The sequence below is a fragment of the Oenanthe melanoleuca genome, chromosome 8 (genome assembly GCF_029582105.1).
Source record: "Oenanthe melanoleuca isolate GR-GAL-2019-014 chromosome 8, OMel1.0, whole genome shotgun sequence".
In the NCBI taxonomy this organism is placed as follows: domain Eukaryota; kingdom Metazoa; phylum Chordata; class Aves; order Passeriformes; family Muscicapidae; genus Oenanthe; species Oenanthe melanoleuca.
In genome coordinates this window covers 27474046-27496829 of record NC_079342.1, presented here as the reverse complement: position 1 = coordinate 27496829, position 22784 = coordinate 27474046, and the positions used below count along the sequence as shown (strand labels likewise).

Below are 22784 nucleotides of genomic sequence, written 5' to 3'. Positions count from 1 at the left end.
GGCCCTTCCAACCCCAGCAATTCTGTGATTCTGCGAGAGCAGCTCAGTCACTAAACACTGCCCTCGGGCCACCTTCAGCTTGTGCTGGTGGGGGCTGATCTTCTGCCCCGTGTCACAGTGAAACAGCCCCGAGGAGCACCTGAGGGGCTCCTGGTGGGGTGTTTGGGAAAGCCATGTGAGAACAAGAAGAGTGGGAAGGGATACTGGTGCAGCCAGGGAAAGTGAATCCCTCTCCCAGGCTGCGCTCCTGCTAAGAGGAAAGTGTGGGAGTCGCCATGGGTGGGGAGTGAACGTCCTGTCAAACTTTCCAGAGATGTTCCCCCAGCGTGCGGGGAAGGGCAGGGAGGGGAAAGGGGATGTGCTGCCACTCCCAGAGTTAATTATTACCTGGTCAGGCAGAGGGACTGGTGGTGGTGTACCCACCAGAATTGTTAACTCGTTTGCTTTCCTGGTGTCTGTAACTCCTCCCATCAGAGGACATCCAGCTCTGCTTTATATTCATCCTGCTGGGGACTTCCACAAGTGTGCTCAGATGAAAAAAAACAAAAACCAAGCTAAACCAAAACTTGTGCTGGCAAGTAGAGGAAGGAATGAAGTTTTCCAGATCCTCAGTGCAGGCTGCTGGCTTTAGGGCACTCAGCGTGGCAGACTCAGAGCCGCAGGCGTGCAGGGACAGGAGGGGCACACATCAGAGTGCTGAGAAATGGCAGCTTAGACAGCAGTTGAGGACTTCAGGCCCTGGTGGAACTGAGAGAGCTGCAGTCCTGCCACCTCAGGTCATCTGCCCTGGACTTCCCCTGCTTTCCTTCACTGGGGTGGAACATCTGAGCGTTGTGTGCAAGCTCATGGTGCACACCAGCACAGTCTCATGTTGTCTCCCTTCCTAATCCCCGCTCCCTGTGAACCTGGGGGAGCAGTTCACAGCTCGGGGCCACAGAGTTTGTAAATGCAGATGACCACACCGAGAGTCTGTGACCCAAATTTACAAACCTGCTTGCCCCCAAACCAGAGCTGTCAGCAGTGCCTTCCCCTGCTGTGAATGCACTTGTCTCCAAAAGAGCTTAGAGCAGCAGAAAAAACTCCTGTTTCCTAAGCCAGCATAGTAGGGCTGTGTATTTTTTTAAATGCTGAATTAAAATAAACAGTGCTGCACTCAACAGTCTGCCTGGCTGTGGTGTGGGGACAGTTCCTGTAATGCTGAGTGCCCTTGGGGGATCTTACATGGGTAGTTAAGGGCCTTGAGAGGAAAACTGTTGAGAGAGGAATGCAAAGCATGGGTTGCCAAAGAGCTCAGCCCCTCTGCCCTGGCTTGCCTGGGTGACACTCAGCAGCTTCCCCTGAAGAAATAGGACCCATCATGGGTAACTGCATGCTGCAGCAAGATACAGGGCACATCCTTATTTTGTACAATAAACACGAAGTTGTTGGAAGGAGAGATGTTTGGGAGGAAACTCTGGCATCTCTGCTCAGTTGGACACAGGCTGCCCCTGTGTCACTGCTGCAGGGCAGCTGATGGTAATTCCTGGCTTCTCTTCACTCTCCTACTGGCTGCAGGGAGGTGCAGAAAGCTGTGAACACTGCCCAGGGGCTCTTCCAGAGGTGGACAGAGCTCTTGCAAGATCCCTCCATTGCCACAAGAGAAGAAATCGACTGGACCACTAATGAGCTCAGGAACAACCTGCGGAGCATCGAGTGGGACCTGGAAGACTTGGATGAGACCATTAATATCCTTTCTTGTGGCCCTCTGGAGGCAGTTGCAGTTCCCAAGTTGTACTAAATAGCCAAGTCCCAGTGCTTGTCACTCTTTGCAAAAATCAGGACTGTTTGGGATTGCATTTTGAGTTCACATCTGCTTTTCCCAAATTGCAAATGAGAAATTAAGTCAAGGATTTTCCTTTTGCCTTTTTGTTTCTAAGATGCTTTGTTCTAGCAAGCCTATTGTGTTGTGTGAATCTGGATTTCTGCGGAGTCAGTTCATTCTCTAGGCTGGCTTCCAGAAACACTCCTTCTCTCTTGTGTTCCTCTGAGTGCTCCTGAAAATGCTGCACAGCGTCACAGAACCAAAAAAAAAAAAAAAGTGGAAAAGAGAAACCTTGCAAGTGTGCGTGCGCTGCACGGCACATTCCTGCCATGCCTCCTTTTCCATCCAGCATGCTGTACTTTGCTAATCAGATTTTGGGAACAGGCACAACACAGTGGCCACTTGGCACACTCAGGGTTTGTGTATCCATTGTGTACCCAGCTCTGCTTCTGGGGACTCCTTGACTCGGTGCCCAGGCATTGTCGAGGCAAACCCACGGAAATTCAACCTCGATGCCACAGAGCTGGGAATCCGCAAAGCCTTCATCACCAGCACACGGCAGGTGGTCAGGGTAAGGAACCTGCCCTGGGGAAGGCGTGGGGGGGCATTAGGTGGATAAAAAAGGAAAGCTTGGGCCTGTTCTGTGGTGGGCTGGAGAGCAGAGAGTAAACCTGCTACCTGTGAGTATCAGGTTTCCTCCTCTTCCCTCTGCATTCCCTCCTGGAGCTGCCCAGAAGGGTTTGGGGGTGCAGGTGGCCCATGGAATTTTCTCCTTTTATGCTGCTGACTCTTGAAGTCTTCACACTACTCTCACAACAGTGAGCTGGGAGCCTGTGGTAACGGGAGCAAGAGTGAAGACCCAGCTGCAGTGTGGGGCCTCCCTTCAGAGTTGAGGGAAATGTCCCAGCCATTTGTAGCACTGGTTTTCAGCAACAGGGAGACCACTTTGAACACTGACAGATGGTTAAAGCCTGGTGTTATTGACATAGTGACTTCAACTTCCTACCCCTGCAAAATAGTCCAAACAACCACTAGATTTATTTTTAACTCGAGGAAGATTTTTTTTTAGTTTAAGCTTATAATTGAGAAGCAAAAAGGGGATTTTAACAACTTGGTGGTAACAAATAGAGAAGAAACATCTTTCCAAAAGCTTCACTGCTTAGTAACAAACTGCTGGTTATGAAGTTTTCTGTTATTAATAGCTACACTGGGTTTCTGCTGCCCCTCATGACTGTGATGTTCCTGCTCCACAGAATGCACTGGTGTGGCTGGCAGCAAGCCCATCACCCTACCTGCAGTCCTGTGGTCTGGGTGCTGTTCCTAAGGCTTGCTGCCTGGGAACTGATCCCAAAACCACGCTGGCCCCAGGTAGCAGGCACATGCTTGCTGCCTTGCCCTCGGTGTAGTCCACTCCCTAATGGGCAAGATCCAGCAAGCTTCTTCTCTGGTCCTCTTCTGCTGGCTGAAAAATGCTGGCTAATGGGTTTTGGAGCAGTGTCTCCCACTGGGAAATGAAATTTGTAAGTAGCCCTGTGCAGCTGACTTCCAGTTTCCATGGGGGAATTTGTGATGTGCTGCAGCCAGTGAGAGTTAACCAAGCGGGATGTGGTGCTACTCTTTGGTGATGTGTTGCACATCTCTGAACAGTAAAACACATCTGAATGCTCTAGTGGCATCAGAACTCTAATGGTGGATCCAACTCTGCCAGATGACGTTGATTACTTTCTAATTTATGAAAACTAGGTTATATTACATTGTGTTGGGGAGTTTTCTGTGGTTAGTGATCTGCAGGAACTTCACAGCAAAAATTAATTGGTAGGAAGGAACATTGACACAGTCAGAGAGGGTGGCCACAGTACAGGAAATCTATGGACCTCATACTAGGGAATAAAAAAACAGATGCAGTTGGAAATAAAGCACAGGAGGTTATAGGCTTCAAGGCCTTGACAAACACTTCCTTACCCTCTGTCAACAAGAACATTAGTTTATCATACAAATCAAAGTGGTTCTTGTTGTAGTGGAGCAAAATGAGTAGTAAATGAGGAGTATTTTCAAAATATCCCAATGCTGTTAATTCCACTATTAGTATAACAATGGAACGTCATACAGTGTGTTTCCAGACTCTAGTTCTAAAGTGTGGGTTTTCAAAGAAAATCTCCCTTCCCTCACTCCCCCTCTTAGAAGCCTTCCTGGGTATAGACAGCCCTGTAGCACCCTGAATCTGCCTGTCACCTCAAATCCAATGCTCACATGCTGCTTCTTTTATTGAACAAACAGGACATGAAGGATCAGATGTCAAACTCTTCCATGCAAGCTCTGGCTGAAAGAAAAAACAGGCAGGTGAGAAGCAGAAACGGGCAATGTATATCTGCTGCAATGTATATCCTGTCTGGAGTTCCTCCCCTGACAGAGCTGTAGTGTGGGAGAGGGCTCACATGCTGCAGCCAAGCTGTGTCTGAACCGTGTCCATTTGGCTGCCCTGGGAGAGCTGCTTCTCACAGGCACGTTGCTGCCAGTCTCTCCCAAGCCTCTCTCAGAGCAGTAAGTCAGCATTCACCATCTGTGTCTGTCTTCAGAGCTGGTTGTTTACAACTGTCAGCATTGCACCATCCCATGGAAAGGGAAATCTCCCTCCTCCTCCTCGGGGGAACCAGCTCAGAACCCATGTCAATGAATGTAATCCTGCTCTCTGCTGGATTTAGGAGCCAAGATGGTGCAATATGCTTTCATGCAGCTGCTGCTCGTAATAGCCATGTAAGAAGATGGAAGGAGCTCGAGGAGTCTCATGTTGTCTGCACTTGTAATCTAAGGAATAGAAATAGATGCAGCTTTCCTGGCTCCTTTCTGGCTGATGGGGAGGCTGTGAGGAGATACTGGAGCTGACCCACAGTAAAAGCTGGTGTGTGCTTCATACAGTTAATTGTTTGTACTGCATCAACCTTACCACACATGGCAAAAACAACAAACTGAGAAGCACAGAACTCATTCCTGAGCTTGTCACAGGGTTAATTAATGTGCTTGGCAAACACTCCCAGCAGCAAAGTCCCTGACACCCTTGCTCAAGTAAGTCTGTAGCGATTTGCTGCTTTCCTTTGCATGAGGTTCCTGATAGCTGCAGGAGACCATATGGTCCAGCTCACACAGCGACATCTGGTCAGGAAAACTGACTTCCCCTTGCTGCCTTCCTTTCCCTTCCCAGCCCCTTCCTTCATTCCAGACTGCAAGGCTTGTGCTGGGCTTTGTGTCTGAGGGGCTGGCTAGCAGTGACCTGACCCTCACAGCCCAGGCTGGCAAACAGGCCCTTTCTATTGAAGCTGCAGGCAAAGCTAGTGCACTGCATTAAATAAAGAGGAGCTGCCCTTGCCACAAACTGGAGGGACCAGGAGCTTGCTCAGTGTCTCAGAGGCCGACAAAACCAGATGTCCTGCTGGCTTCCTGCAAGGTCAGTCTGTCAGCTTTCCCCACCCCTCCTTGAACCTTGTAAGTGAGATGAACCATAGAGACCATCTTGTTTTAAGCCTGACAGAGCAGCTTGGTCATTGTCTTGGTGTTCTTCACAAAAACTCAGTCATTCCTGCCCACAAACAGGAGCTGCAGGATGGCCTTGTTACATGTCAGCCTGGCTTCCACACTGGAGTCCCTAACCCTTCTCTAGTGCTGCAGGGTGCAGTTCCTGAGCTGCAGATCATGTTCATTCTCCAGCATCTCTGGCTTGGATTATTCCCCTTTCAGGGACCACACATTTGGCTAGAAAGCCACACCTCTGCAGGCTTTGCACAAGCTTCTCTGTTCAGGTTGTATGGCAGGTAGCAAGAGTGACTTTGTATGCTGGCAGCTGAAGAGCCTGCTGGAGGGACAGGCAGCCTGGACCATAGAACACAAGCTCTGGTCATATTTTGCATTATTTTACTGTCAACTCAACTGGTTGAGTACTTTATCCAGACCCTCTTAAGCCCCTGTCATTAGCAGCAGAGTGCTCAGTTGGAGCTGTATATCTGTTAACACAATATATCCGGACATTTCCCAGCTCACCTAACACACAGTGCTACCTCTTGAGCAGGCCTCTGTCAGTCCTTTGTGCTGTGCAGTCCTCCTGCACGCACTGTCAGTCGGCCACACTCCAGCTCTCCTGCTGCTGGAGAGGCATCTCTGCAATTCCAGGCTGCAGAGACTTCCCAGGCTGGCATTTTGGCTCTGTGTTGGTTTAATTCATGACAGCACTTTGGCTGAGTAGCAACAGAGCAGGAGGAAAGGGATGCTGTGTGCGTGTGTTGCCTTGTCTGCCTTCCCACCTCATCCTGTGAGGCTGTGAGCAGACACAAGGGTGTTGCTAAGAGCTCTCTGCATCTGTTTAGGCACTCCTGGGAGAGAGTGGGAGTCAGAGTTGGAGCTCTGGACCTGACAAATACAGCCGTCTGGACCGGGAGCTGCAATTAGCAAATTCACATTTCATCGAGGAGCAGCAAGCTCAACAACAGGTAAGGCAGCTGGCATCACAGACTAAATAGCTTTGCTTGCCAAATGGGTGCCAGGGGGACTGGTCTGGCTCCAGGAGCTTGACAGTCCTCCTCTTTGCTTGTGGCTTTTGTCTGTGCATGCATTCCCTGTGCAGCACAGCTTTGGGTGATCTCAGCACAAAGGTTTTAACCCTGGAGGCGTGGGGCTGCTTCTGTGTTTAGGAGGCAGTCGGCACAATCTGGAAGATTGTAGCAGTCTTAAGATTTAATAGTACAAGGATTGCTGAAATCCTTGGAAGAGTAAAAATGCTGCAAAAAGAAAAGAACCTGTTTGTCTTATGCAACTTCCTGTGGTTAAAAAATGTTTGGTGATGTTTGTGTGCATCTCCCCTCAGAACAGGCTGGGAGCAGGAGCACGCGCCTGCTTCCTTTTCCTGCTTTTGTGAGATTAGTGAGAGAGGCTGTGTGAGGGCTTGGGAGAACCCCTGGTGAGGCACTTCCCAGCTGACAGGGGAGTTTGCCCAGGCCAGGCACACACTGGAGGACTACAGGGCCTTGACACAGGCAGTGACTCGGAGGTGGCAAACTCTGCTAAAGCTCCTGACCCGTGATACACCTCAGCTTCCAGACGCATTTTACCTACTGACTGCAGGGAGATAAATAGCTTCAGAAATAGGTAACTAGGGTAAAGCTAATCCTTAGTGTGACTGTGCCCTGAAAACGACTTAAAACAGCAGCAGACTTATTCCTTTGGCACATCCAGAGCCAGGCTGGCTATTTTTAGCTGTAGAAGCTGCAACAGCCTTCTGCTTGCATTAACCCTGTGTTGGCTGCAGCACATTCCAGGTGGCATTTCCCAGGCACAGCATCAGTGCTGTCCTGCTTACCTTGCCAAGGTTTTGATGACCAGCCCTTGGAGCTTTCCAAAGTCACTTTTAGCTGTGCATACAGCATGGATGAGCTGAGACTGGATTTGCAGGGATGTCTGGAGGTTTCAGCCTGCTGTGCCATGGGGATGCCATGCCATGGAGGCTTTCCCCGGTTGTCCCCTCTCTGGCATTTCTTAGGAACGTACTCCTCATTCCTGGTGGCTTAGGTCTGAACCCAGGCCTCACAGCTGATGTTGGCTGAGCAGCAAGTGCTTGTCCCCTGGATGGGCTGCAGGCAGCAGATCTGTAATTGCCTATTTCCCTTCTCTTTGGCTTCAGTTGATTGTGGAGCAGCAGGATGAGCAGTTGGAGCTGGTCTCTGGCAGCATCGGGGTGCTGAAGAACATGTCCCAGCGCATTGGTGGGGAGCTGGAAGAGCAAGCAGTGTAAGTGTGAGACATGGCAGCAGAAACCTGGCATGGGGCTGGCTGCAGCATGGCTGGGTGTCCCCACATACCTGCCTCTGCCTCTGGTGGAGCCTGGAATTCACTGGTCCCTCAGGCAGCCTCTCCCTGCCAGCCTGTGGAAAGCATTTTGTACTGCAATCTGCAAGGATCGAACTGCAACCTCCTTCCTTTAGAAGCCTGCATCTAGGGCAGGCTTAGCTGCCATCTTACCTTTCCTCCTCTCCTTTTCACCTGCTCCCCCACAGGCAGCCAGCAGATAGGGAGGGAGGGAGGTGCTGTGTAATGCAGATGCTGGCCACTTCTCCACTCTACAGGGCTTTGTGCTGCCCCTGGACAACTGCTGGGGCTGGGAGCTCTCAGCTCTGCTCTGAAACACACAGCACAGTGCTCCTTTTCATCACTGAAGTTAAAAATAACCTTCACCCACACAAAGGGTTAAAGGGCAGCTCACAAAGTCATTTTGCATCCATCCATTTACATATAAATTAGATTTCTTTCCCAGTTCTTGTCCTTTGCAAACAAGTTCCCAGTTGTGCAGGCTAACAGCTATGCTTCCAGAAAGGCTTGAAGGGTTCATGCCTAAAACCCCTCCTTGTTTGGCTGGTAAGAGTCTGGAGTGCCATGTCCCTTGTGATTTCGTCTTTGATGGAGAGGAGGAACTTTCCACCTCCAATGTGTGAAATTGTGCAGCATGAGAATCCTCTGCTCTCACAGAGGAGATTGGTGTGGTGTGTCTGTTTCTAGATCATCACACAAGCCATCAGTGCTAGCTAGCTTAGCTCGTAACTACCACAGTGACGTTTTCCCCACTGAATGAAGGTTTAACAAGTGCCCTGGCACTCCAAATGAAGGAGTCTGTCCTTTTAAATACAGTAAGCTTTAAAGTCCCACTGGCTGGAGATAATTGCATTGGTACCTTGACTCTGGATGCGCACTGGCATTGACAATGCATGGATTCAGGAAGGCTTTCAGATTCATTACAGTCGCTGTGTGGAGGAAGTAAAAAGGTAAGTTCCATGCAGAGCTTGAAAAGCACCTTAAAAGCAACTGCAGGTCTCATTCCCACTTGATGCATGACTGAAACAAGATTTTACTTTAAACTGCAAGCCCTGAACAAGAAAAGAGATTTAAAGTCCAAGTTGACACATAGATCTAACCGGTCTCTGCTAATCACAGATTATAAATGAGATTTCCCTTTTGTAAGGAGGAAGACCCCCCTGCACTCCTCACCTTGCAGATGTCTGTAGAGTTCAGCCACAGACACACAGGGAGGATCAGTCTGGCAGGAATCCTGAGTTACTTCCCACCAAAGCAGAGCTGCTGTTGCAGCAGGTTCTTCCCCTCCCTTGGGTGCTTCTAGGAGAGGAGGCCTCATTTTGTCTGCCAAGGTGATACTGTGCTCACATCAGCGTTTTGATCCATGTGTGTGAGCGTGCTGCAGGATCCCCAGGGATGTGCCAAATGCTGACCAGCACCCTGCTTCTGTGTCCTCAGGATGCTGGACGACTTCTCCCACGAGTTAGACAGCACTCAGTCGCGCCTTGATAACGTCATGAAGAAGCTCGCCAAAGTGTCTCACATGACGAGTGGTAGGTCCTGGGAAGTGGGAACCAGTCCTGGAAAGGGAGAGACAAGCCTTTGGATCTTCAGGCTGGGACACTGTGCTCCCACCCGGCCAAGGGGAGGGAGCAGCTCTCAGTTCTTGACAGAAGGGGAAGGCTTCCAAGCCCGGCAGCTGCTCCTGCCCAGACACTGCTCTGCTGCCGGTCCCTTGCCTTTGTTTTATTTACAGATGCCTTTCTATTTATGCTGCTACTGCTGGGAAAATCCCCCTCTAGCTGGTGGGAGGGGAAGCTCTGCAGCCTTCTGCTCTGCTGCAGTTTCCCTGGGTGCCTGTGGAACAAAAGCTGTCAAGGTGCCATTAAACACCGGCCACCGTGTGTGGCTTCCTCTGAACCAGAATGCCTGTGGCAAACCCCTTCCCAAATCCCACCTGCCCTGGGGCTGCTGGCGCCTGCAGGCCTGTTGTCCATCTCATGGAAAGAGCTGAATTCCGTGCTCAGCCCACAGAACAGTCCTTATAAGGCTGTGCCTGGAGCCGGGGGCTGGCGGGCAGAGCAGACAGGAAGCCCGGCCTGGCTGCCGGGAAGTCCCGCACTGCTGCCTGCCTCCCAGCCTGGCACCGCGCCCGGCAGCGCCTCCTGCAGCACCCTCTCCCCTGGGGGCTCAGGACCTGCGGAAGGCAGCAGCCTGTCAGGAGGAAAAGCATTCCTGCTCTGCAGGATTAGGCTGTCCCAGGGATTTATGAGGTGCTGGATTACAGCCCTAGAGAGACCACTTGGAGTGTTGACAGTGCACTTTGGGTCACCAGCAGCTCAGCAGCAGCACAGCCACGGGTGAACCCTGTGTCTCTGCCCCTTCCTCTGGGACAACCTATGGATCTCTGCAGAGTGTTTCTGAGTGTTGTGAAAGAGCATTTCTGCTGGAATCACCTAGGCCAGGGGGAGCAAGAGGGCTATTTCTGGGGTAGTTGCTGTGCCTAGGAGTCGAGGGGGTGCCAGCAGCCCTGTCCCCACTGCTGCACCATCATCTCAGGGGGCACACAGCAGCTCTCAGAGGTGATGTGGTGTTAAGCCAATGAGGTGTAAAGATGTTCAGGGAAACCTGATTCCTGGCCCTGTCCTAAGGGAAGCTGCCACAATCTCTTCCTGGCAGAGCTCCTCAGGGCAGCTTTCACCGGATCCCTTCTTGTTCCTCTGGCAAGCAGATTACTTCATGAATGAACAGCAAACACAGCAGCTCTCTGCTTGTTCCTCCCAATTGCTTTTGAGCCAGCTTTTCAAAGCTATTTGAACTTGGTTGGGAAGAAGCCTCAGAATTCCCACAGCTGTTCCCAAACCCCAATGTATCCTGGAGGAGAATGCCTCACTGCAATATACAGCACCACAGCCTTTCTCCGACAGGAACTGTTATTTTAGCTTTTTGTGGCTTAAGCTTGAATTTGGTTCCTCACAGTTACATGAAGAAGAATGCTCCCCCAATTTTCCTTCTCCACTAAAGCAGGAAGACTGATGCTTCCTTTTCTTTCCAGATCGACGGCAGTGGTGTGCAATTGTTGTCCTCTTCGTCATCTTGCTAGTGGTGCTCATCCTGTTTTTCGTCCTGTGACGACAAAAACTGAACTTCCTGGGACGCCCCCTCCCCGCCCCCTCGCCCTGGCAGCACGGGGAAGTGAAACTCTCCCCGTTTCCGTCCGCCCACAGAGATCCCCGGCAGGAACACCTGCACCCAGTTCTCACCATCCTCCTCCAAGGACTGCGGCTCGGCTGCGCCGGCACCTCCCCTGGCCCGGGGAGAGGGGGTGGAGCATTGGGGCTGCCTCCTCCCCTGCTGCGGTGCAGTCTGGGCTCCGGGTCTGGCTCCGTGGAGCTGGAGGGGGACCTGACCCCCGTGCTTCCAGCCGGTGCAGGTAGGAGCCGGTGGGAGGTGGGCACAGAGCAGCGAGCCCTGGGGAGGATGGGGCAGGGGGAGGAATTACTGAATTCACTGAGCATGACACACTGCATTGCCAGTGCCAGCCTCAAGCATTACAGGGAAGGGTGAAACCTCCCCAAGCCACGGCAAGGGAGGAGAGCCCTGGCCCTGCTCCCCCTGCCCTCCCTGCCTCCTGTGGGCGGCTCTGTAGCACCAATTCACTGCCAGGAGAGCACGGTGAGTCCTACCAGAGCTTTCCTACCCTCTACACTGGGCAGAGCTGTAGGGTCTCGTGTCCTGCTGTCAGCCACCCAGGCCCCATTAGACACTCCAGAGCTTTAAACCTGGGGTGCTGCACACTGAGCGCTGGCAATCCGCCCTGAGCCAGAGAGGGAAGTTTTTAAACTTGCCTCCCTCATTATACAAGCCTCTAAAGCTCATTGACTGATGCTTTCTTTGCCCTTGTATAACTGAGTCACTGCTTCTGTTTAACAGCTGCTTCCCTTTGGCAAGTGATTTGTCAGGTCTAAAATAACTTATTTTTCTTAAGGAAAAAAAAACTTTAAAGATTTTTTTGATGACCATTGGAGCCACGTTCTCTCTGCGGGTGCTTGACACGCATGATCAGAGGAACAGTGCTCAGTGATGTATTTTAAGTGTATATGAACTTGTAAATAGGATGTCTTTAATTTTTCCCAGCCGCTATTTTTTGGACACCTCCATTGTAAGCAACCAAAAGGCAGGAGATTCAAAGCTAGATCATGTTTCCTTTCCAGTCCTTTTGTTGCCTCCCAGTTGTTTGTCACCCGAGTTGTCTCAGCAGTGTCAGATTCCCTACAGGGAATGTGTCGTAGCCGGGTGGGCAATACCAAAAATGTGGTGAAAAAAGCTCACCTGGGCAGTGTCACTGTGGAGGAACAGGCAGAGGGGCCGTGCTGAAAGCACCAATTGTGGGGTAGTGTGTGACTCCTGAGGAAAGCAAAAACGGTTTTTCACTCCAGTCTGATCCCGTATTTTAAGTCGCAAACATGAAAAGACTCAGCACAGGCTGGCTTATGGCACCCAGATGGGGCTGGGGGAGGGAGTTAATTGGCACTGACGCAAAGACTTCTGCTGAAATTGCAAATCACCCCCAAAATCATCCCCCCCACCGGATGGCTTTACCTCCGGGACTGAACACTCCTCCCCCCCGACTTCGTGTCTCCCTGCGAGGTCTGCGTGTCCCCTGTCCCTCCCGCAGGCGCTGGGTGCACAGCCGCGGCTCCGTGCCTTCCGCAGCCGGGCGGGGCCGGACGGAGCCTCCCCGCCCGCCCGGGTGCTCCTCAGTAACGCACACGTGGTGCCTCGGCGCCCGCCCGCACTCGTGACTGGAGCGGCTCCTTATCCTTGCAGAGCATCCCTGCAGGGAATAGGTGGTGACTGCTTCCCAGGGCCGGCTGTAGCAGTGTCTGCACCACTCCGTGGTTCCGTACCTCTCCAAGAGCAGGATTCCAGGAGTGCGGGTCTGGGCAGGGAGCAGGGCTCGCTGCCGGCTGCTGTTTGCATACCTCTGATCCCCGCTGGTTGTGCATCCTTCGGGAATGACTCCCATGCAGGACCACTCCTTTGGTAGTCCAGGGGGTGGCCCAGCTGCTGACATCACCACAAGCCACCCGAGTGTCTCTGGTCCCTTTCCCGTGTACATTTGCTTTTCTGTCGCTGTGATGCCCCTCCCTTTAACACTAAATAAAGGTGCAGCAGCGCAGATCTCCACTTCTTCTTGCCTGACTCTTGCTCCTGGGAGCTGGGGGTCTCCTGGCACCAGGGAGTGGGAAAAGCTCTCCCACCAGCATTTGCCAGGCATCACCATCCCGGTTTTTGAGGTAAAAGCAGCATCTGCAGTTCCTGAGGTCACCTCAGCATTGTGGACAGCTGTGCCCAGATGTGGGGTTGTTGCAGACAGCTGTAAACCCAGATGTGGGACACCACCATGCAGAGGGCCACTGCTGCTGGAGACACTCCAAGGACATGTTTTGCCTTCCATGGCTGGAAGAAAGAACCCCTCAAAATCCCCAAGGAGCCCTGCAGGTGGCTGAGCCCCCATCTACCTGCCCAGGGCCCCTCCAGCACCACAGCACGGTCAGGAGCTGGCTGGTGGAGCAGCAGAACCACAGGAAAACAAGCAGCAGAGGCAGCAAGCACCACCCCAGCCCCTCCATGCCATAAGCCGTGTTTTGTTATTGCAGAGATGTATTTTTGTGTTTCAGTTTGAAATAATTTAAAAGGACCTCACCAGCCCTCCAGCACAAGGTGGCAGTGCTGGCGGGAAGCCCTCTGTCTCCTGGGGTCACGGAGATGGGGTGTCCCCGTGCTGGTCACCCAGTGCCCAGCAGGACAGACCCCTCCATCTCCGCTGGGGCCAGGCTGTCCCCTTTCCCCCACACTTGGGCAGCTCCCGGAGACTCTGGGGGGTCCTTGGTCCCACATTCTCTCCCATGAGGACAAGGAAAGCCACCTGCCCCGACTGCAGTGCAGCTGGGCAGGTCCTGGTCCGTGCCATGCCATTCTGCAGCATCCTGGGACATCCCTGGGAGACCGTCCCTCTCCCATCGCCGGGACATCCCCCTCCTGCCGCCAGGAGCCGTGCCGAGGCTACCGCGGCGCGGGGCGGTGCCGGAGCACTCGCAGGGACAGGCTGTCGGCCCGGAGCAGCAGCTGCCGGATGCGGGCCAGCCCCAGCCCCGAGACGGCCGCGCCGTTGACCTGCAGGATCTCGTCCCCCACGCCCAGGAGCCCCGCGTACAGCTTGGCTGTGCCGGCATCCGCCATCTCCTGCACGTAGACACCTGCGGAGGGAACGGGTGGGTGAGAGCCTGGGCCGCACAGAAACAACCCTGCGATAAACGGCCTTCGGCACGGGCTGTGTGCGCACAGGGCAGCGTCCCCCACCCGCGTCACCTCTCTGGGGCTCAGCAGCAATGAGCAGCCCCTCCACCTGTGCCCGAGCCCGCCCCTGGGGTGGGACGAGAGCCACCACGGAGGGAGCGTGGTGTGCCAAAGCTCTGGGATGATCCCACAATACCTGTGTCAGGCCGGCCGTGGCCGGAGGTGACGGAGAACCCGAAGGCGCCGTGGGGCGGTCGCTGCAGCTCCAGCTGGCTGGTGCCATCAGGGAACACCTCGACCACGCGCCCCACCGCGCGCAGCTGGCCCGGCGCCCCGATGTCCTCCACGCTCAGCGAGCGCTGCGGCCCCGCGCCCTCCTTCCTGCGGGGACGGGGAAGATGGGTGAGTGGGGACAAGGGAAGCTGCTGGCGACCCTGCAATGAGCCACCATGATATCCCAGAACAGCCCTCCTGGGTGTGCCAGGCCCCATCCTACCTGTCAGCCGTGCTCTGTGGCAGGAGGTAGGCGCTGGCACGGCGTGCCTTGCCCAGCTGGGGATGCAGGCTCTGGATAGAGGCAGCTTTTTGGGGCTGGCAGAAGGGTGACACCTGGGGAGAAACGCCTGGCTGAGATGGGGACATTGTGCAGCACCGCAGTGCTCCACCCACTGATGTGTGGAGGGAGTGGAGGAAATTGGGATTTCCCACCCCGCTGGAGCACTCCGGAGCTCACTGCTGAGGACGAACAAGCATACCTGCACTTCCACTACCAGCCCTCTCCCTCCTTCCCCCTTCCACCTCCCAATCGGCTCTGAGCTTTTCAAACCCAGCAGGTTTGGGGTGGCGCAGCCCTCCACGCCCCTCCAGGACAGCCTGAGCCATAAATCCATGCTCAGGAATACTTCATCCCAGCCCAGCATCCTTTCCCTTGTGCCACGCCCATCTCCCATGGGCACCACCCGCATGGGGCGATGTCCAAGCTCACCAGCTGCAGGGACTGCAGGGACGGTGACTTCTTGATGCCAGGGCCGCCTGGCGGGGAGCCGCCGGGCGCCGGGAGCTGCTCCATGCTGTAACAGCGGAAGCGGCCCAGGCGCTGCTTGGTGCTCTGGCTCAGGCTGCACAGGAGCTTCTTCAGCCCCGACGCCGAGGCGCTGCTGCCCTTGCGGCTCACTGGCCGCCCCGGCTCCCTGGTGGAGAGGCGTGGTGGTCACACACGGCGTGGCTGGGGCAGCAGCAGCACCTGCAGCTGCCTCTGGGCTTGGGGTGCATCCTGCACCCGCCCTGGCAGCCTTGAGAGCTGCAGCACAGTGAGATCGGGGTGCACAGGGAGATCAGGGTGCACAGGGAGATCAGGGACAGCCGCCTCCCCGCTGCAGTGACCCAGCACACAAGTTTCTCACTATTCAAGGTGACTCAAAGGGCTCCTTCCCCTGTTTTCTCCATTATCTCAGGGGTTTAACACCTCTCAGGGATCACATCCTGCCAATGGGCTCAGAGGACCCAGCACCACCTTGGATCTCTCCTGCCAGGTTGAGACATGCAGTGCCAGATGCAGGGCTGGCAGGATCGCACTTGGGAAGCCCCAGGGCAGCTGATTTTCCTCAAAAGGAGAGAACCCAACACCAGCAGAACACCTGTCACATCTGCTCTAACACCCCTGGCAGAACCAGATGTGGGGAAATGCAGCTCCCCCAAAACCACAGCCACACACTGGCACATTGAACCCCCCATATTGTGGTTTCTGGGAGGTTTTTGGAGCCGGGAGCTCAACCTGCAGTGCCCAGGAGGGATCTCAGGGCTGCGTGGTTTGGGATGCCATGGCTGCCCGTGCTCACTGACCCATGTGCTGTGCTCGCAGCCGGGTGCTGCTGCGGCGGCGCTCCCGGCATCCCAGCACCTTCCCCGGCAGGATGAGCGGCCTCTGCGGGCACGGGGGTGACAGGGCCGGCAGCAGGGTGCGACAGTGAACCTGGAACCACAGAGACAGTGACACAGCTGTTTCACTGGGGACCTCCCCGGCACCCTGTGCACGGGTCTCTTACCTCTGCCCGTCCCCGGGGCGTTCTGCCCGTGGGTGTTGTTGCAGTTGTTGGTGGACAAGGCACGGAGGGGGCTCCCCGGGAGCCACCTGGGGCTGCAGGGGCCCCGCCGCTCGGCCGGCCCCGCCGTGCCCCCGGGCTGCGGGGGAGAGGCGCTGCCAGCATCCGGCTGCTGGCCACGGACTCCTTGGCTCGATGCCTGGTGGCTGCTGCTGGAGAACAGGGCTTTCCTGCAAGGCACCTGGGCACAGGCCTTCTTGGTAGGAGGGGGAGCAGGGACGTGCGTGCCGGGAATGGGGGTGCTGGTCCCCAGCTGCGAGGAAGGCTGCAGGGGCTCATTGGGCTGCTGCAGGGGGTGAGCTCTGTTTCCCACTCCCTTGCTGTCCCCCAGATGTCGATGGGGTTCTCCATCTTCCCGGCTGCTAGTTCTTCCTGGTGCTGGGGGGCAAACAGGCCCCGGGCCCGAGTCCCCGTCCTCGGGGCCACCGCTGGCCACACACGTCCCTTTCCTGGCCCTTGCCTCCGGCTGCAGGGCAGCACGGGGAGCTCTGTGCCCGCGGGCCCGGGGGTCGCGGTGCCCCCGCAGGTGCGGGCTGCGGGGTCCTGCCTCCTCGCTGTCCGTCCGGCAGCCGTCGGATGTGTCAGTGCTCTCCAGGGCGGAGTCCACCTCGTCAATGTAGGTGACATCCCCGATGTAGGTCTCCTTGATCTTCTCGGTGTGGATGCGCTGCCGGGAGGGCAGGATCCACAGCGGGGACCCCCCGGGGCCCAGAGGCCTGATTTTAGGCTCTGTCTGGGCAGTGCTCAGCCCTCTGCTATCCCCTGGGACGCTTCTTTGTGCCGCAGGGCTACTTTTGGCCACGTCGGGGGCTGCTTGCGTGTCCGTGCCCCGGCCGGCGGCAGCACCCAGGAAGGAGCCGCAGGCGCTGCACTTGCCCCCGGCCACAAGGTCGCCAGTGCGGGCTTTGGGCTGGCCAGCGCCGTCCCCGGGCTGCCTGCTGCCGGCCGGCTCCGGCGAGGGCAGCGCCGAGCCCAGCGCCCGCCGCTGCCGCAGCTGCAGCCGCTCCAGGTACCGCACCTCGGCGTCCCGGGCCGACTCGTCCTCGAAGCGGACGCGGGACGGGGACGGTCCCCGCGGCCGCCGCGGCCGCCCGCAGCTCGAGTCCCCGCTGGACGAGTCGCTCAGGCTCCCGCCGTCCCGCGGGGCGACGCTCGGCCTCCCGCAGGGCTCCCTGCCATGGGGACAGACAGACGGACGCAGGCGAGCTGCGGGGGCTGCTCGGCAACCCGGGGAACGCAGGGCGGGAGGGGGAAAACGCAGTGCAAGAGATGGGGCAAGGAGGAAAGTCCGCCCGGTGCTCCCCGGCTGCGTACAGCCCCGCTTCCCTCCAGCCTGAAGCTGAAACCCGGAGAGGCTGCGGCACCTTCCCGCTGCCGCGGCTCGACCTCCATCGCGCCTTCCCTGCCCCGAGGTGTGTGGTTAATCATTCCAGGAACACCACACCGCACATGACCTGGCACACATGTGCTGCCTCCAGCAGCGATTCTCTCCCGGGAAAACATTCCCCCTCAGCTGGGAGCCGCTGTCCTCCCACCACCGATCCCACCACAAAACTCAGTTAACCGAACGCCTCCCAAACACGGCGCTGCGAAGGGGTCGGGCGCACCCAGGGTACGAGCAGCGGGTCTGATCCCGGCTCCACAACAGCAAACAGCCCGCTGCGGTGTGGCCAGGGCACTGACCTGGGCTGCGGGCCGGCGGGCAGCAGCAGGATGTCGTGGCTGGCGCGCTGCAGCAGCTGCTTGGCCTGCTCGTGCCGCGGGCTCAGCTCGAGCTCCTGCCCGCCGACAAACGCCCTGCGGCCCCAGCGGGGAGCGGGATTAGGAAAAAATAACAGGGATTAGACGTGCTTTAACAGTGACGACGAGGCTGCTCTGCCCAGGCAAAGCGGGGCTCGGCCGCCATTCATGGGAGATGGCCGGGCGGGCACCCCGCAGCCCCCGGCGCCGGGTGGGACTGTGGGGGCAGCTCAGCACCCGCGGAACTCGGGCACGGGCTCAGCCCAGGCAGCGCTTTGTGCCACAGGCATCCCGGAGAGGGACGGGGAAACGGGGGCAGGCGCTGCTTCCCATCCCCACGCTGTAAATCCCGCGGCAGAGGGGAGGCAGGTAGGTTTGGGGTGACCCCCTGACCTGATTGTCTTGCTGCCTTCCCTTCCTTGCAGGGGGGTCTTTCCCCACACCCCCAGCCCTGGCTGACTGCAGGGTGAGGGACCTGTCAGCTCTCCCTGCTGCAGCGCTGCCTTCCCGGTTGGCCATGGCTCTAATCCTCCTGATTAAAATAATCAGCTCAGGCAGTCTCTTCGGCAAGCCTGGCCTTAACCTCTTCAGTGCAGCACAGTGGACACACGCTGGCACCCACAGCAGCACCATGGGAGGCCCAGGCTGCCCCCAGGCTTTGGCTGCTCTGGTCACAGGAGGTGCTGCACCCCCAGCTCTGCCTTGCACCCCCATCGCTGATCCAGCTGCCAGAGCACAGCAGAGCCAGTGACCACAGTACTGGGAGGGAGCTTTCCCTACTGACTCTTCCACCCTGTGCAGCCCCCAGCCTCTCACCTGCCTATGTCACCTCCTTATTTTTAGTCCATACCTCTAAGGTTTTTCATTAGTCCAACAAGATTACACACTCTTGCTGCCTCGATCCTCTTAAGCACCTGGAGCAAATTTCTGTCCCATCTTCTTCCCCACTTCCCTTCCCATCCTGGTGTCCTGGCAGGGCTGTGCTGTGCTCAGCACCAGGAGGACACCCAGCTCCTGTCCCTTATCACACCAAAGCATCCTCGGGGCCCAGGCACACTCCCTCACCACCTGCCCCACAGCCTTTCCCTGGAGCTGCTTCAAAGGGTGCAGTTAAAATACAAGACTGGGAAGGGGGAAAGAGAGAAATGTCCATTTCTGCCACACAGGGACTGACCTACCTGCAGCCCTCAGCATCCTGCAGTGAAACCCCCGAGTCCCAGTCCCCATCGCTCGCTGGCATCTCTGAAACGCAGGACAGGGAAAAGCATTAGCTTGGATGGATGGCAGCCCCCATCCTCTTCACACCCCATGAATCCCATCCCAACACCCCCTGCAGGGCTCTGGGACATCCCAAAGGAGTGGAAGGTGGGACAACAGCACCTGGCTGTTGGTGTGGGACTGTGGGGATGGGGCCATGGGGGCTATCAAAGGATAAATTAATTATCTTTTCTGGTGGCAGCTTGCAATGGGACAGTAATGCCCACAGACCTGGTGTGTCCCCAAAATTGAGCTTCTCGCTCTTGCTTTTAGCAGTGAAATTCCTCACCAGGACACCAGAGGGAACTGACTGCTGTCACCCAGAGCATCTCGTGAGCATCTCCTACATCCCGGGGAAGGGGATGGGAAACCCAGGGGGGTGAGGCAGCAGGGAGCTGCACCCGCAGCGTGGGAGAAACCCCAAAGGTTTTCCCTCCCGCTTCCCCCAGCTGTCCTGAAAGAGCCACCACCTTCCCAAAATACACACCGGGAGCGGCAAGGCCCAGCACCTCCTGCAGCAGCCGCCGGTTCCTCTCCACCCGCTCAGCCAGCGAGAGCCTCTCCCAGCTCTCCGCCGCGGGGGGGGACACAGAGGGACGCCCCCAGTCCCGCAGCGGGCTCCGGCCCTCGTCATGCAGGGCGGGTCTCTCGTGGAGAGATGCGGAGCGCCAGGACCTGCTGCCCGTGTCCGGAGGGAGCTCGGGGCCTGCCGGGACCCTCCAGAGCCCCGGGGTGGGGGTGCGGGGTGCCGGGGGGCTGCCCGGGGCCGCGGGCTCCGCTCCATCCAGCAGCCCGTCCGTCAGGTAGGTGCGGAGCTGCGCCCGCGGCTCCTCCGCCGCCGCCTTCCCCCGCCGGGGCCGCGGCTTCTTGGGCGAGGGGCGCTCGGGGGCGGCCGCGGGGGTCCCGGGCCTCCCGCCCCGCTTCTCCTTCAGCGCCTTCACCTTGCCCTCCAGGACAGCGTGGGGGCCGCGGGCGGGCTCGGGGCGCTCCGGCGGGGCACTGTGCGGCTTGGGGGGCCGCGGCAGGCGCCGGGCCTCAGCCGGAGGGCTCCGCTCCATGAGTCCTGCGGGATAAAACAGGGAGTGACCCCTCAGTGGGAGTGTTCCCCTCCATGAGTCCTGCGGGATAGAACAGGGAGTGACCCCTGAGCGGGAGGGCTCCGCTCCATGAGTCCTGCGGGATAAAACAGGGAGTGACCCCTGAGCGGGAGGGCTCCGCTCCATGAGTCCTGCGGGATAAACAGGGAGTGACCCCTCAGTGGGAGTGTTCCCCTCCATGAGTCCTGCGGGATAAACCGGGAGTGGCCCCTGAGCGGGAGGGCTCCGCTCCATCAGTCCTGCGGGATAAACCGGGAGTGGCCCCTGAGCGGGAGGGCTCCGCTCCATCAGTCCTGCGGGATAAACCAGGGAGTGACCCCTGCGCTGCCCTCGCCAGCACCCACCCTGGTGCCTCCACCAAGGGCATCACCCGACCCGCCCTGGCGTGTGCCTGGAGGGGAAGGGGACAAGGAGGTGGCACCCGGAGCACCGGCACTCTGCCAGCATCACTGGGAGCAGGAGCGATGGGGCAGCACTGCGGGCTCGGTGGTTCCCCAGAACGGGTGGCCAGGGGCTGGGCAGGAGCGCGGTGCCCACCCACACTGTTCCAGGTGCCCAGGGGCACCCAGCAAGAAGACCCGGAGGGAACTGACACTTTCTGAGCTAAACCAGGGCCCCAAACCTCCGCAGAACAGAAACCCCTCCCGGCGACAACTCGCCGAAGGTGCCACCAGCCGGACGCCAGCCCCTGCTCCGCCCCGGCCCGGGGCCACACGTGGCACTGCTCCGGACCCGCCTCGCGTCCCGGGTGCCGCTGCCCTCCCGCACCCCGCCGGGAGCATCCTGTCCCCGCCGGTACCCCAGGAGCCTCCCCCGTGGCCGGGGCAGCGGGAGCATCGCCGAGACACCCCCGGGCCCCATCGCCGCCCCGCAGCCCCGCACTGCCCCGGGCTGAGCGGGACGGGGCCGCGGGCGGGGGGCGAGGCTGTCCTTACCCCCGGAGCAGCATCGGGAGAGGGCTGGGAAGAAGGAGCAGAAAGCGGAAGAAGGAAAGGAAGCAGGGGAGGGAAAAAAAGAAATTAAAAAAAAAAAAACGGCCAAACCAGCAAATCCCGGCCCCTCCAGCCGAGCCCGAGCTCAGCCGCTTGGCTGGGCTGTGGGGCCGTGGCTGGCCCTGCCTCCCGCCCCGGCCTCCTCCTCCTCCTCCTCCTCCTCCTCCTCTCCGCGCACCCCCGGCCGGGGCACCCGGCCAAAGCCGGCCCGCACCGCCCGGTCCCCCCGGGCCACGCCGGGGACAGGGGGTTTATAACAGGGTGAGCCGGGGAACTCCACAGGAGGGACGGGGGATCCCTTCCCTGTCTCAGGAATGTCCTTTGTCTGGGCTCCGGAGCCAGGCCCGGGTGCGGAGCGGATTGTCCCGCACCCGCGGGATGGGGACGCTGCTCCCCCGGCCGCGGGGATTTCTCCAGCAGCAAAACCCGGCTCTCGGCACCTTCCTGCGAGCATCACACGTTTGCAGCTGTGCTCAATTCTCCTGCTTTCCCAGTGCCAAATCCTGCTCGGACCCACGGCGAGCCGGGGCATTTCCAGGCAGGAGGGCGGTGGAGCCGAGCTGGGTGCATCCATCCCCATTCCCTGCCCTAAACCCGCATGCCACACGTGCCTGCTCACACACACCCCGGCCCGCCCCCCCGAGGCTCCCCACGCAGGACGAGGGTCCCGGGTGGGCAGCGCTTACCTGGAGGTGCCAGGGCTGCCGTCCCCTGGGGCTCCGGGGGCCCTGGGAGTCCCGGCCCCGCTCCGGCTGCCGCTTTAAGCTCTGGCTTTTGATATTCGTGATTGGTTTCATAATCCCGATCAAAAGGAAATCACCAGGATTATGAAATTGTTTTAATCCTCCTGGCCCTGGGCGCACCGGCCCCTGCCAGCACGAGCAGCAAGAAATCACTTTTATCTTCTTAAAATGTCCCCTGGCCCTGGGGCTCTCATCACAGCCAAACCCAAGGGCTTCTCACCCCACAGGGGTGACTCCATGGGGAGCAGACCGAGCATCTTCCCTTGGCTGCTTCCAGGCAGGAAGGGCCAGCCGAGAGCTTTGTGTGAAGGGCTCAGGGCAGAGGAACCATCCTCACCCCGTCCCCCAGCACTGGGGTCCCACCTGGACCCATCCTTACCTTCAGGCCGTTCCAGAGAGGGATCCTGGCTCCTCTGCCTGGGCTGTGGAGGTGGCACACACCTGAGAGATGTCCCCATGGAGCTGGGGTGAGGTGCCAAAGCAAGGGCAGCAGGAGGGCTCCTGCCACCAGCCAGGGAATGCCAGCAGGGAGCCTGGCTGGGATTAAACCTCTGGGAAGCGGCTGCTGCGAGCAGCAACAGGCTTAGGGTGATTTCAAGGCACTGGGCTCTCTTCTGAAGGGAGATTGATTGCAAGAGGCAATGAAGAGATTTAAAGAGCAAAATAAAAGCACAGACCCCAAACAACCCCGGGCTGGGCTGCTCAGCCTCAGGTCACCCTGTGCTGGAGATGGGCTGGAGAGAGGCAACCAAAGGCTCCCAAAAGGACCAGGAGCCTTCAGCCAGCACAGCACAGTCTGGGCAGGAGGTTTCCCCCAGCACCAGTCCCTGGCATGTTGGGTGTGAGCCCCTCCTGCCCACCTCCAACCCCTCCTCAGACATCTCCCTCCCCCAAGCACCTCCACCTCCTCCCAGGACACG

General features: G+C 57.8%; 2 protein-coding genes across 2 annotated transcripts; one reads left to right on the top strand and one right to left on the bottom strand.

Annotated features, from left to right (window-relative positions):
- The first annotated feature begins 1357 nt into the window (after positions 1 to 1357).
- On the top strand, positions 1358 to 12820 carry STX6 (syntaxin 6). Its single transcript, XM_056496978.1, has 8 exons — positions 1358 to 1404; positions 1555 to 1724; positions 2278 to 2372; positions 4079 to 4141; positions 6157 to 6279; positions 7467 to 7573; positions 9089 to 9183; positions 10686 to 12820. Exons 1-8 carry the CDS (start codon positions 1358 to 1360, stop codon positions 10760 to 10762), a joined length of 777 nt encoding a protein of 258 aa, XP_056352953.1. The 3' UTR covers positions 10763 to 12820.
- Positions 11500 to 22745, bottom strand: KIAA1614 (KIAA1614 ortholog). Its single transcript, XM_056497718.1, is given in 10 exon segments — positions 11500 to 13893; positions 14130 to 14314; positions 14430 to 14542; positions 14919 to 15123; positions 15776 to 15919; positions 15921 to 17207; positions 17719 to 17832; positions 18954 to 19017; positions 19520 to 20095; positions 22244 to 22745. Coding segments are annotated over 10 exon segments (3384 nt in total). The 3' UTR covers positions 11500 to 13699.
- Positions 22746 to 22784: the final 39 nt, after the last annotated feature.

Bases quoted from the DNA above. Each gene is read 5' to 3' on its own strand.
- STX6 (XM_056496978.1), top strand. From the start codon at position 1,358: ATGGGTAACTGCATGCTGCAGCAAGATACAGGGCACATCCTTATTTT. The intron at 1,725-2,277 runs ATATCCTTTCTT...CTCGGTGCCCAG, and splicing joins AGACTTGGATGAGACCATTA to GCATTGTCGAGGCAAACCCA. The intron at 9,184-10,685 runs GTAGGTCCTGGG...TTTTCTTTCCAG, and splicing joins AGTGTCTCACATGACGAGTG to ATCGACGGCAGTGGTGTGCA.